Below are 13927 nucleotides of genomic sequence, written 5' to 3' on the forward strand. Positions count from 1 at the left end.
GGTTAGTATTCTCAAACTTAAAAGTACTTTTGAACAAGTATAATGGAAAAAAGAAAACTTTTAAAAACGACCACAACTGTATACTTGCTTAAGTTCAGCCTTGAAACTGATTTGTTAAATTAATTGACAATTCATTTATTCATTCTTCCATTGTGTATGGCAACAATAAAAAAGCAGACGTATGATAATTTTATAATTAAAAGTAGTTTTCATTGTTTTTGGCAACAACTAAAACCGGAAGAAAAATGTAGGATTATGAAAGAGAAAGTGAAATGAGAAATACTAGGAATCTTTAAAAATAAGATTCCTCTTCAAGCGAAATTAATCAGAAAAGCAAGGTAGATAATTATTTTGCTTTTCCTGCGAAGAAGGTTTGAATAATCTTTACCTCCTCGTATCAGGAAAGTGTTTTCTTTGACTCTATCAGCCGACTACTCGTGAAAAGTACTCTACACCACTTCACAACCAAACTGCTCGATAATTTTACATTTAAGTGTAATCGAAACTCAATCATTTTAAGAAGGAGAAAAGTAATTTAATGTTGAACTCCACGAAGGAAGAAATATTTTCAAACAGTTCTCTTGTTCAAATATTTTATTTCCTGTACTAATCTACCTATAAATGGAAATAGTTAAGAAGAACAATTTTTAAATTATCAGGTATTTAGAAATTTCAGTGAGCTAAAGTTTTTTTCATCATAGAAAAAAACTGTTAAATAACCTGGTGTTCTTCCAAAATGGAGAGGATTTTCGTTCAATTTATGTTTTTCATTGTGATCTTTTTAACCTATTCTGTGGAAGCTCAATTTAAAGATATGAAAGAAGACAATACAGAAAGCGCACGAGGATTTGAAGGTATTGCTAATTTTCATATATATATAGTTAGATATACGTTTGCATTTAAATATTAGGTGTGCAAAAGTACTTTCCAAAAAAAGATTTCAGTCAATAGGGCTCTTTTTTTTTCTTTTTTTTTTTTTTTTTTGCACTTCAAAACTTTCCTTTACAGCAATAGCAAGAGTTTTTAAAGGACAAATCTCGCGTTTTCGACTCATACTTCTTGAAACTGGTTTTTGCAACGAGTTTTATTTATTATTATTATTTATTTATTTATTTATTTATTTATTTATTTATTTATTTATTTATTTATTTGCCTATCTCACTTTTCATTATACTTCCGTATCTGAACACTTATTTCCGTTATGTAAACTTTTTAAAGTTCTGCTAATCTGCTCAACTTAATATCTTGTCAAACCGAGTAACTTTTGTTGATTTTCAGATTTAACAAATTTAGCTGAAAAAACATTTAAAAAATTTTGAGGTTTTTTTTTTTTTTTTAATTTAAAACTTTTCCTTATATTAATAGCAGAAGTTTTTAAGGGACAAATGTAGCTTTTTCGACATATACTTCTTAAAAATTAATTTTTGCAACGAGTTTTTTTTTTTTGCTTGTCCCACTCTTCATTATATTTCCATTTGTCAATATTTATTTCCGTTATGTAAACTTTTAAAAATTCTGCTAACTTTATACCTTGCCAAAACGAGTAACTTTTGTGATTTTTTTATATTAGCAAATTTTGTGTCTTAAGGCTCATAATATGTTTAAAAAACATACGCTTTTGGCTTTATTGTTTTAAGTGTATTCTTTGACCAATTCAAAAAATATTAATACTAATAAGGTACTAATAACAATAATAATTATTATTATTATCATTATTAATAAACTTAATAATAACAAATATAACAATAATCATTATTTCTGAAAACTGCAATAAAATTTCAAACATTAAAAAAAAAAAAAAAAACAACGTTGCAGTAATCATTTTTAGTGTAAATAGACTCATAGGAATTCAGGGATTCTCGGCATGTTTTTACTTTTTTTGTCCTAAAAAATCAAGAAAATAAAAGATTACCTTTTCGCTGTAGACTTACTATTGTCAAAGATTAGATACTATTGAAGAAGTTTAAAGCTATGTTTTCACTTAAAGTTTCATACGGTTTTGTTTTGTTTTGTTTTAAATGAATATTAAGATGAGTTTCTTAAATTTAGTTCTAACGTTTTATTTGATTTGTCATCGTTTGAAAAGTAAAACAGGGTTCTGATAAAATGAAGAGTGTAACTTCAACGTTTTCCGTCCTAAGCTAGGCGTTATTACAACATATTTTATATAATACTATTTTTATTTATTTATTAATTATTATTATTATTATTATTATTGTAATTTTTTTTGTAAAATAAGTTTTGAATTTTTTATTTATTTATTTAAATTTTTTTTTTTTTGGAAATATTTTGCTGTTTTTCAATTCTGCAATTTGTAAATCCTGATTTTGCACGCGTAGAAGTTTTAAAAATCAATGCTAGGGAAAATGAACGTTTTATCTGAGTTCTATAATTCATTTTATTTTAATACAGGGTGTTTAAACTTCCACTTTCAAAACGCTGAAAAAATTAAAATCACTGGTCAGAATGACGTAAAATTTCAACTGTATATTTTCGAACAAAGGTGAATACCTATGGAAGAAGAAAAATAAATGGTTAGAATTTTCAACAATAGATGGCGCTGTAAGCAACATAATTTTATTAAATTGGTTTTTAATTGTCCTGAGGCCAAAAAACCGCATAAAAAGCATCAATTAAATTGGTTTTAATTGTCCTGAGGTCAAAAACCGCATAAAAAGCACCAAAAAATGAATCAAATCGCTAGTTCATTTTTATGAGACAGGCGCAAAAGATGTTCAATGTGCTCCCCCGTTTTCTGAAACAAGTTGAAATTGAGAAACAGCACGTTCTACAACTGATCAAAGTTTTTCCGGGATCACGTTTAGAATGGGTTGCGCAATGCGTGCTTTCAGCTGAGTAAAGTTTGCAATCGTAGCACTGAACATGCTACGATTATTACGAATTATAGGGTATGCAATACCGGACCTAAAATTCAATACCGGTATTCGGCATATTTAAAACGTGATGCCGGAATACCGATATTAATACCGGTATTTGAAATTTATGAAAAAATGCTTGAAAATATATTGTTTCGTTGCCAAATTTCATAATTTTGTACAAAAATTGTATTATTAGAAAAACGTATTGTGAACAAATATAAAATGAAGGAACAAATGTCATGAAAAAAATCAATACTAGCAAAAAAAATAATTCAGCTATTGAATTGTCTCTAAGCCTGGAACTTATTTTGGTACTCAACTTTCCTACAGTTGAAAATACTCTTTCTGAATTCGCACAGTCGGTGGTACTGTTAACAATGCGTGATACGCCTCCTCTAATTTAATTGCCTAAAAGTATTTTATCTTCAAAAATATTCGGTCTGTTGCAGGTCATTTTTGGATAAGCCCTTTTGTGTGTGTGTTTCTTTCGTATTGTGTGTATTTCTGTTATTTTTTTTTTTAATTTAAAGCTAGTTAAAATTTCTTTCCTGAGAGACGATACTTTCCCAATAATAATATAATTTTTTCTTGAAGAGGAGGGGTTTACGTTTTATTAGCCCTTTGGTTTGAAATTTACGATAAACTTGACTAAATTTGATCTTGTTGATTTCTCTTATTTGTTTTAGCTCTCTTTTCAAAATTCTTTGCAATCATAATTATTTAAATATCTGAAAATATCTATGAATTCGTGGATCTTATTTATGCTTTTCCTCTATACAAATTTTCAAGGCAATAAATATATTTCTAAATATTATCTTGCCAAGTATGAAGCCAAATAGCGAGACAACAAACCAATACTGGTGCCATCAAATTGCCATTTGTAATGCTAACAAAAAACAGTTTTTGTCAAAATTTAGTACAGTGTAGACAAATAGTTAAGAAAAAAAATCATAAAGCATTCCTTCAATTGATGGTTTGAATAAATTATTTATCGGACAAAGGGGAGGGGGCATTCAAAATTATACTCGAAATTAACTTTTCCAAACAGGAAAATAAGCAATCAGGGAAATGGTAAAAATAAATACATGGTGCACAAAATACTTTGTTTAATGATATTCTATTAGTTCATGCTTTTGAAGCTAAATTTTTACATCAATCGATTGATTTCGGTTCTGTATCATGGGAAAATAAATGTACATTTAAAATATAAGTAGATATTTACTAAGTTAAATTGAAAATTCTTGAATTAAAACTATTTATTATTTTCAGCAAATAACGAAAATACCGGTATTTTACTCAGCAATACCGGTAATACGAAACTGCGAAATTGTTTGAAATACCAGTATTCAGTACACCGGTATACCGGTATTGCAATCCCTAACTGAACATAACAGCTTTCAGATAGCCCAGTAGCCAAAAGTCTCACGGGTCAGTGATTGGTGAGTGATTAGTCAGTGGTTTTCACATGGATCATCAGATGATTGGGACAGCCAGGCTCTGGATAAATGGCAACTTCAATTATTCGTGCGCATGACAGGTGTTTTTATTTACATATGCTGACACTTGCAGCGCCATCTATTGCAAAAAATTGCAACTATTTATTTTTTTTCTGCCGTTCGTTTTCTCCCTTCGTTAATATTCCTTTAAAATTTGATGTCATTCTTACCAGCAGTTTTTTTTTTTTTTTTTTACAGCGTTTTGAAGGTGGAACTTTAATTATAATTACCCTGTATATACACTGTAAAAAAATCAGAAACATTATTAATGAGCAGTTAATGTACCTGAAATCGCTCAGTAACATATCTGAAAAAAAAAAAAAAAGTTTCCGTTTAAAATAAAGTAAACTTTCATAACTTAACCTAGAATCTTTCTGAAGAACTCAGAAACCTTTTCAATAGAGTCATTCAAATACTTTGCTTAAATCAAGTATTTCCTATAAAAACTGATATATGTTTGTAATAAAAACTTGGCACCATCCTGAACGTTTCTAGACATGCACCCAAAAACTCCTTTAGAGGACAGGCCGACCTATCCCACATTTTGGTTCCACGACAGTTTTGGATCAAGCCTTGTTGCAAGTATTTGTAAATGCATTATCATAGACACTAGTTGCTTTTTTTTTTTTTTTTTTGCAACGTGGTTTCTGTACGCGTAATAATGTTTTCACGCGTACAAGTTGGACCGTAAATGTCGGATAAGTCAGTTCCATTTAGAGAGGCCTTATTCCTAAATTATTTAAACAAGAAAAGCCAAGACTAATGCAGAATTGCAAGCTAAGAGCTAGCTAAACCATTACTTGCTTGCATCTTGCAGAGCTACAGTACCCGGAGTCTGCAATTCGCCCTCCTTAAGTGAAATTTTAAAAAGTAGCAAGGTATGCAATTAAAAAATAAGCAATGCGAACTGTTTGACTGCTCTAAGTGCTCAACTATAACCATCGAGTGCCAATACTATCGAGCGATAACAAGATGGCTGGAATAGCTAAACTTTGCAATGCTGTTCGCTACTGCAGCGGTTAAACAGGAAGATGTAAGCTATGGAACAAGGTCTCAGCCTTATTGGTTCGCAGTAGAGCGCAGTCTTAATAGTTCACAGTAGAGCACGGCCTTAATAGAAAGTAGAAGTTCTGCCCTGGCTCAGCTAGTAGAAAAGAAATTATATTTATTTATTTATTTTTTATTACTGCTTATTCTAAAGCACACTTAAAAAAGAATTCCGAAACGTTACTAAGTATTTCCGTGTAACGTTTCGGGATTTCAGTGGTTTTTATCCACTTCTTGGAAATATCAAGTATCATTGTCTAAAGGTTACCTGAATGGCTATAAGTTGCACGAATGAAGATTTCTCACTGTTTTAAAAAATATTTTTAGCCCCCAGTTTAATGTTAAACTTTCTGTTGTTTAAAGAAGAAAATTTTTAACTCTACCTCTATTGTTTTTATTAAATATCCAAATAAGCAATTAGCTCTGCCCCACCCTGTATTCTATATACGTTCTTTTATTTATTATTTTTATTTATTTATTTTTTATGAAAAAGTGAGTTAAAGGTGTCAGGCGAAAACAAAAGCAGTCATTTACTTTTGAAATTGCTTTTTTTTTTAAATTCTACCACAGTTTTAAAAGTGGAAGATATTTTTGAAAGTTATACAGTTAAGATTTATTAACTCATGCTCATGAGTACGCACATCCATTTTTATGAGCTATTAAAAAGACTGATTATTTAATATGGCGTAGAACTAAATACAGCGGAGTCATTCAATTTTTCCATTTTTATTTTCAGCAAAAATTGCCGATATATGGCCAATCTGTTTCCGTCAAGTTCGTCAACCAATTTGGAGAAAGTAGTTACTGCCTACATTAGGTTAGTTGTACATTGAAAAAGAATGCACGATCTGTTAGGGTGCACTTTTATTAGGGTGCCTAAAAAAATAACCGAACAACTTACTCCAGCGCTTTTAAGATTTATTTTAAAAAAATAACAGGTTAATTTTACCTTTTTTCGCCGAAAGCGACGCAAAAAATTGGAAAATTGTATTAAAATTTTGCTTTAAAAAAATCTGAATAAGAACTACAAGCTGCATTAATGTTTTGCAACAGCAAGGGGCGTTTCCGAAAAATTGATTTTTAGACCATAAGTTTAATTTTCATCATTAGCCAGCCCGATAAGCTTTAAGTTGAGGGGGGGGATTTCTTCAAGAAATAAGAAAGATCTCGCATGCCGACAGAAAAATAATCCACTGAAATAATATATAGAAAGAGATATTGAAGAGAAGTGTTTTTATTTTTGAAAATTTATACAATTTGTTATCGCAGACTACTTGAACCGTTTTTTATGGCGTATTCTAATAAATATTCATAGTTTAACTTAATGAAAACCGTAATTTCAATTTGTGTTTAAAAAGCTTTTTATTTGTACAAAGGGTAAAAAACTGTCATTTAGAAGAATTTGTATTTCAGTATATGGTTTATTCTTTTGTCTGAACAAAAAACTATTCCATTAGTCTGAAATCTTAAACCTGATACTTATATTTTCGCTTACATTATACTTTAGCTTTCTAACCGGAGTCAAAGCTTTAAAAAAAATTACAATTAAGAATCGATATAGTTACATGTTGCATCAAGTTTTCATAACAGCAAGCAGCGTATCCATCACATTTATTTTATTACCTCGCTTGTAGGAATCTATAATTTTTCTGAAATTATTGTTTTTATGTGCTAATGCAAGATATCTGTCTAACTTTTGAATGCAGATCGTCTAGGCCGGGCCCGAACACTGGTTCTTCTTGTTACTATTCGAACTCTCTGCCGATCGAGCTATTCAGCTCTGTCGGTTCCACCACAAGTTAAACTTATAAATTAACCGAAAAACTCAGTCCGGTGCTTTAAAACAGGTTTTTTTTTTTTTTTTTTTTTTTTGAGAGCGAAAAAACAATTTTTAGACCGTATGTCTATTTTTCGTCATTAGCCTGCACGATAAGCTTTAAAATGAGATATAAATCATAGAAATCGATCAAGAATTCAGGGATTCTCGGCATGTTTTTACTTTTTTTGTCCTAAAAAATCAAGAAAATAAAAGATTACCTTTTCGCTGTAGACTTACTATTGTCAAAGATTAGATACTATTGAAGAAGTTTAAAGCTATGTTTTCACTTAAAGTTTCATACGGTTTTGTTTTGTTTTGTTTTAAATGAATATTAAGATGAGTTTCTTAAATTTAGTTCTAACGTTTTATTTGATTTGTCATCGTTTGAAAAGTAAAACAGGGTTCTGATAAAATGAAGAGTGTAACTTCAACGTTTTCCGTCCTAAGCTAGGCGTTATTACAACATATTTTATATAATACTATTTTTATTTATTTATTAATTATTATTATTATTATTATTATTGTAATTTTTTTTGTAAAATAAGTTTTGAATTTTTTATTTATTTATTTAAATTTTTTTTTTTTTTTGGAAATATTTTGCTGTTTTTCAATTCTGCAATTTGTAAATCCTGTTTTTGCACGCGTAGAAGTTTTAAAAATCAATGCTAGGGAAAATGAACGTTTTATCTGAGTTCTATAATTCATTTTATTTTAATACAGGGTGTTTAAACTTCCACTTTCAAAACGCTGAAAAAATTAAAATCACTGGTCAGAATGACGTAAAATTTCAACTGTATATTTTCGAACAAAGGTGAATACCTATGGAAGAAGAAAAATAAATGGTTAGAATTTTCAACAATAGATGGCGCTGTAAGCATCATAATTTTATTAAATTGGTTTTTAATTGTCCTGAGGCCAAAAAACCGCATAAAAAGCATCAATTAAATTGGTTTTAATTGTCCTGAGGTCAAAAACCGCATAAAAAGCACCAAAAAATGAATCAAATCGCTAGTTCATTTTTATGAGACAGGCGCAAAAGATGTTCAATGTGCTCCCCCGTTTTCTGAAACAAGTTGAAATTGAGAAACAGCACGTTCTACAACTGATCAAAGTTTTTCCGGGATCACGTTTAGAATGGGTTGCGCAATGCGTGCTTTCAGCTGAGTAAAGTTTGCAATCGTAGCACTGAACATGCTACGATTATTACGAATTATAGGGTATGCAATACCGGACCTAAAATTCAATACCGGTATTCGGCATATTTAAAACGTGATGCCGGAATACCGATATTAATACCGGTATTTGAAATTTATGAAAAAATGCTTGAAAATATATTGTTTCGTTGCCAAATTTCATAATTTTGTACAAAAATTGTATTATTAGAAAAACGTATTGTGAACAAATATAAAATGAAGGAACAAATGTCATGAAAAAAATCAATACTAGCAAAAAAAATAATTCAGCTATTGAATTGTCTCTAAGCCTGGAACTTATTTTGGTACTCAACTTTCCTACAGTTGAAAATACTCTTTCTGAATTCGCACAGTCGGTGGTACTGTTAACAATGCGTGATACGCCTCCTCTAATTTAATTGCCTAAAAGTATTTTATCTTCAAAAATATTCGGTCTGTTGCAGGTCATTTTTGGATAAGCCCTTTTGTGTGTGTGTTTCTTTCGTATTGTGTGTATTTCTGTTATTTTTTTTTTTAATTTAAAGCTAGTTAAAATTTCTTTCCTGAGAGACGATACTTTCCCAATAATAATATAATTTTTTCTTGAAGAGGAGGGGTTTACGTTTTATTAGCCCTTTGGTTTGAAATTTACGATAAACTTGACTAAATTTGATCTTGTTGATTTCTCTTATTTGTTTTAGCTCTCTTTTCAAAATTCTTTGCAATCATAATTATTTAAATATCTGAAAATATCTATGAATTCGTGGATCTTATTTATGCTTTTCCTCTATACAAATTTTCAAGGCAATAAATATATTTCTAAATATTATCTTGCCAAGTATGAAGCCAAATAGCGAGACAACAAACCAATACTGGTGCCATCAAATTGCCATTTGTAATGCTAACAAAAAACAGTTTTTGTCAAAATTTAGTACAGTGTAGACAAATAGTTAAGAAAAAAAATCATAAAGCATTCCTTCAATTGATGGTTTGAATAAATTATTTATCGGACAAAGGGGAGGGGGCATTCAAAATTATACTCGAAATTAACTTTTCCAAACAGGAAAATAAGCAATCAGGGAAATGGTAAAAATAAATACATGGTGCACAAAATACTTTGTTTAATGATATTCTATTAGTTCATGCTTTTGAAGCTAAATTTTTACATCAATCGATTGATTTCGGTTCTGTATCATGGGAAAATAAATGTACATTTAAAATATAAGTAGATATTTACTAAGTTAAATTGAAAATTCTTGAATTAAAACTATTTATTATTTTCAGCAAATAACGAAAATACCGGTATTTTACTCAGCAATACCGGTAATACGAAACTGCGAAATTGTTTGAAATACCAGTATTCAGTACACCGGTATACCGGTATTGCAATCCCTAACTGAACATAACAGCTTTCAGATAGCCCAGTAGCCAAAAGTCTCACGGGTCAGTGATTGGTGAGTGATTAGTCAGTGGTTTTCACATGGATCATCAGATGATTGGGACAGCCAGGCTCTGGATAAATGGCAACTTCAATTATTCGTGCGCATGACAGGTGTTTTTATTTACATATGCTGACACTTGCAGCGCCATCTATTGCAAAAAATTGCAACTATTTATTTTTTTTCTGCCGTTCGTTTTCTCCCTTCGTTAATATTCCTTTAAAATTTGATGTCATTCTTACCAGCAGTTTTTTTTTTTTTTTTTTACAGCGTTTTGAAGGTGGAACTTTAATTATAATTACCCTGTATATACACTGTAAAAAAATCAGAAACATTATTAATGAGCAGTTAATGTACCTGAAATCGCTCAGTAACATATCTGAAAAAAAAAAAAAAAGTTTCCGTTTAAAATAAAGTAAACTTTCATAACTTAACCTAGAATCTTTCTGAAGAACTCAGAAACCTTTTCAATAGAGTCATTCAAATACTTTGCTTAAATCAAGTATTTCCTATAAAAACTGATATATGTTTGTAATAAAAACTTGGCACCATCCTGAACGTTTCTAGACATGCACCCAAAAACTCCTTTAGAGGACAGGCCGACCTATCCCACATTTTGGTTCCACGACAGTTTTGGATCAAGCCTTGTTGCAAGTATTTGTAAATGCATTATCATAGACACTAGTTGCTTTTTTTTTTTTTTTTTTTTTGCAACGTGGTTTCTGTACGCGTAATAATGTTTTCACGCGTACAAGTTGGACCGTAAATGTCGGATAAGTCAGTTCCATTTAGAGAGGCCTTATTCCTAAATTATTTAAACAAGAAAAGCCAAGACTAATGCAGAATTGCAAGCTAAGAGCTAGCTAAACCATTACTTGCTTGCATCTTGCAGAGCTACAGTACCCGGAGTCTGCAATTCGCCCTCCTTAAGTGAAATTTTAAAAAGTAGCAAGGTATGCAATTAAAAAATAAGCAATGCGAACTGTTTGACTGCTCTAAGTGCTCAACTATAACCATCGAGTGCCAATACTATCGAGCGATAACAAGATGGCTGGAATAGCTAAACTTTGCAATGCTGTTCGCTACTGCAGCGGTTAAACAGGAAGATGTAAGCTATGGAACAAGGTCTCAGCCTTATTGGTTCGCAGTAGAGCGCAGTCTTAATAGTTCACAGTAGAGCACGGCCTTAATAGAAAGTAGAAGTTCTGCCCTGGCTCAGCTAGTAGAAAAGAAATTATATTTATTTATTTATTTTTTATTACTGCTTATTCTAAAGCACACTTAAAAAAGAATTCCGAAACGTTACTAAGTATTTCCGTGTAACGTTTCGGGATTTCAGTGGTTTTTATCCACTTCTTGGAAATATCAAGTATCATTGTCTAAAGGTTACCTGAATGGCTATAAGTTGCACGAATGAAGATTTCTCACTGTTTTAAAAAATATTTTTAGCCCCCAGTTTAATGTTAAACTTTCTGTTGTTTAAAGAAGAAAATTTTTAACTCTACCTCTATTGTTTTTATTAAATATCCAAATAAGCAATTAGCTCTGCCCCACCCTGTATTCTATATACGTTCTTTTATTTATTATTTTTATTTATTTATTTTTTATGAAAAAGTGAGTTAAAGGTGTCAGGCGAAAACAAAAGCAGTCATTTACTTTTGAAATTGCTTTTTTTTTTAAATTCTACCACAGTTTTAAAAGTGGAAGATATTTTTGAAAGTTATACAGTTAAGATTTATTAACTCATGCTCATGAGTACGCACATCCATTTTTATGAGCTATTAAAAAGACTGATTATTTAATATGGCGTAGAACTAAATACAGCGGAGTCATTCAATTTTTCCATTTTTATTTTCAGCAAAAATTGCCGATATATGGCCAATCTGTTTCCGTCAAGTTCGTCAACCAATTTGGAGAAAGTAGTTACTGCCTACATTAGGTTAGTTGTACATTGAAAAAGAATGCACGATCTGTTAGGGTGCACTTTTATTAGGGTGCCTAAAAAAATAACCGAACAACTTACTCCAGCGCTTTTAAGATTTATTTTAAAAAAATAACAGGTTAATTTTACCTTTTTTCGCCGAAAGCGACGCAAAAAATTGGAAAATTGTATTAAAATTTTGCTTTAAAAAAATCTGAATAAGAACTACAAGCTGCATTAATGTTTTGCAACAGCAAGGGGCGTTTCCGAAAAATTGATTTTTAGACCATAAGTTTAATTTTCATCATTAGCCAGCCCGATAAGCTTTAAGTTGAGGGGGGGGATTTCTTCAAGAAATAAGAAAGATCTCGCATGCCGACAGAAAAATAATCCACTGAAATAATATATAGAAAGAGATATTGAAGAGAAGTGTTTTTATTTTTGAAAATTTATACAATTTGTTATCGCAGACTACTTGAACCGTTTTTTATGGCGTATTCTAATAAATATTCATAGTTTAACTTAATGAAAACCGTAATTTCAATTTGTGTTTAAAAAGCTTTTTATTTGTACAAAGGGTAAAAAACTGTCATTTAGAAGAATTTGTATTTCAGTATATGGTTTATTCTTTTGTCTGAACAAAAAACTATTCCATTAGTCTGAAATCTTAAACCTGATACTTATATTTTCGCTTACATTATACTTTAGCTTTCTAACCGGAGTCAAAGCTTTAAAAAAAATTACAATTAAGAATCGATATAGTTACATGTTGCATCAAGTTTTCATAACAGCAAGCAGCGTATCCATCACATTTATTTTATTACCTCGCTTGTAGGAATCTATAATTTTTCTGAAATTATTGTTTTTATGTGCTAATGCAAGATATCTGTCTAACTTTTGAATGCAGATCGTCTAGGCCGGGCCCGAACACTGGTTCTTCTTGTTACTATTCGAACTCTCTGCCGATCGAGCTATTCAGCTCTGTCGGTTCCACCACAAGTTAAACTTATAAATTAACCGAAAAACTCAGTCCGGTGCTTTAAAACAGGTTTTTTTTTTTTTTTTTTTTTTTTGAGAGCGAAAAAACAATTTTTAGACCGTATGTCTATTTTTCGTCATTAGCCTGCACGATAAGCTTTAAAATGAGATATAAATCATAGAAATCGATCAAGAATTCAGGAAGATCTCGCGTAGAAACAAAAAACAGGCTACAGAAATAACATATAAGGATATGAAAAATTAGGTTAGCTAAGATTTGGCACACAAAGAGAAAAGGTACATCGCATTGTTCTTACATATTTTATGTCATTTTTTCGGGGGGGGGGGGGAACTAGTTACACAAAATGAGAAAATTTTCGCATAGCTTTTTTTGGAACTGGAATATTTTTATCGTCGTCACTCCGCGACGGGCACATCTATAACAATCGGCGAGAGAAATGGTGAAATTGGGGTTATGGAACTACTGTCCTACGACTTGTAGTTCTACAGTTACTGTACACGCGGCACTAATTTGATTAAACTGCCCTTCCAAGTGATCCCAGATATGCTCGATTTGTAACAAATTAGTATATCGAACAGGCCAGAAAAGGTGGTTACGCGAAAGAAGAAGTCCTCTGACTGTGTGAGACTGATATTGTTTTGTCAAAAATTGGTTACTGGGAGCTCTGTCATGAGGACCAATACAAGTGACAGATGCATGACACAAACGTTTCGTTAGGCTTTCATGATGTTGTGGATTAATATTAGTGGTGATCATGTATCATTTGCCATGGTACCCGATAGTATCAACCCCACTTGAAGAGTTGGTGTATTGATTAAAACTAGGGCAGGATTAAGACTTTCACACTGTTGCCTCTATTTGAAGCAGTATTGCATTTTGGGAATGTTCTAATAGTACCATTGGTTTTCAGAGACATATCGTGCCCACAGCTGGTATGATGTTATGGGTTATTTCAGTAAACAAAACATGTAGACCCTTCATATTGACCCACAACACCATTACAGCCTAATGCTACTCGTATGAATGTAATACGCTTAAGCTACAGATGCTTGTCCTTATAGACAGAACAATGCTCGGCTACTCGCACCAATAGTGTCAGGGCATTTCCTTTCCCTCACTGTTGTCTTTTCTGACTTGTTAGATCGCATGAGTTT

General features: G+C 31.2%; 1 protein-coding gene across 1 annotated transcript in view; it reads left to right on the forward strand.

Annotated features, from left to right (window-relative positions):
- The first annotated feature begins 563 nt into the window (after positions 1-563).
- The window catches only part of LOC129228060 (tenascin-like), a 36867-nt gene continuing 23503 nt past the window's right edge, over positions 564-13927 (forward strand). Inside the window, exon 1 of the mRNA XM_054862695.1 lies at positions 564-854. Coding sequence (XP_054718670.1) covers positions 737-854 — 118 coding nt within the window. The 5' untranslated portion in view covers positions 564-736. The remainder of the gene's footprint in view (positions 855-13927) is intronic.

Source organism: Uloborus diversus, chromosome 8, assembly GCF_026930045.1.
Source record: "Uloborus diversus isolate 005 chromosome 8, Udiv.v.3.1, whole genome shotgun sequence".
In the NCBI taxonomy this organism is placed as follows: domain Eukaryota; kingdom Metazoa; phylum Arthropoda; class Arachnida; order Araneae; family Uloboridae; genus Uloborus; species Uloborus diversus.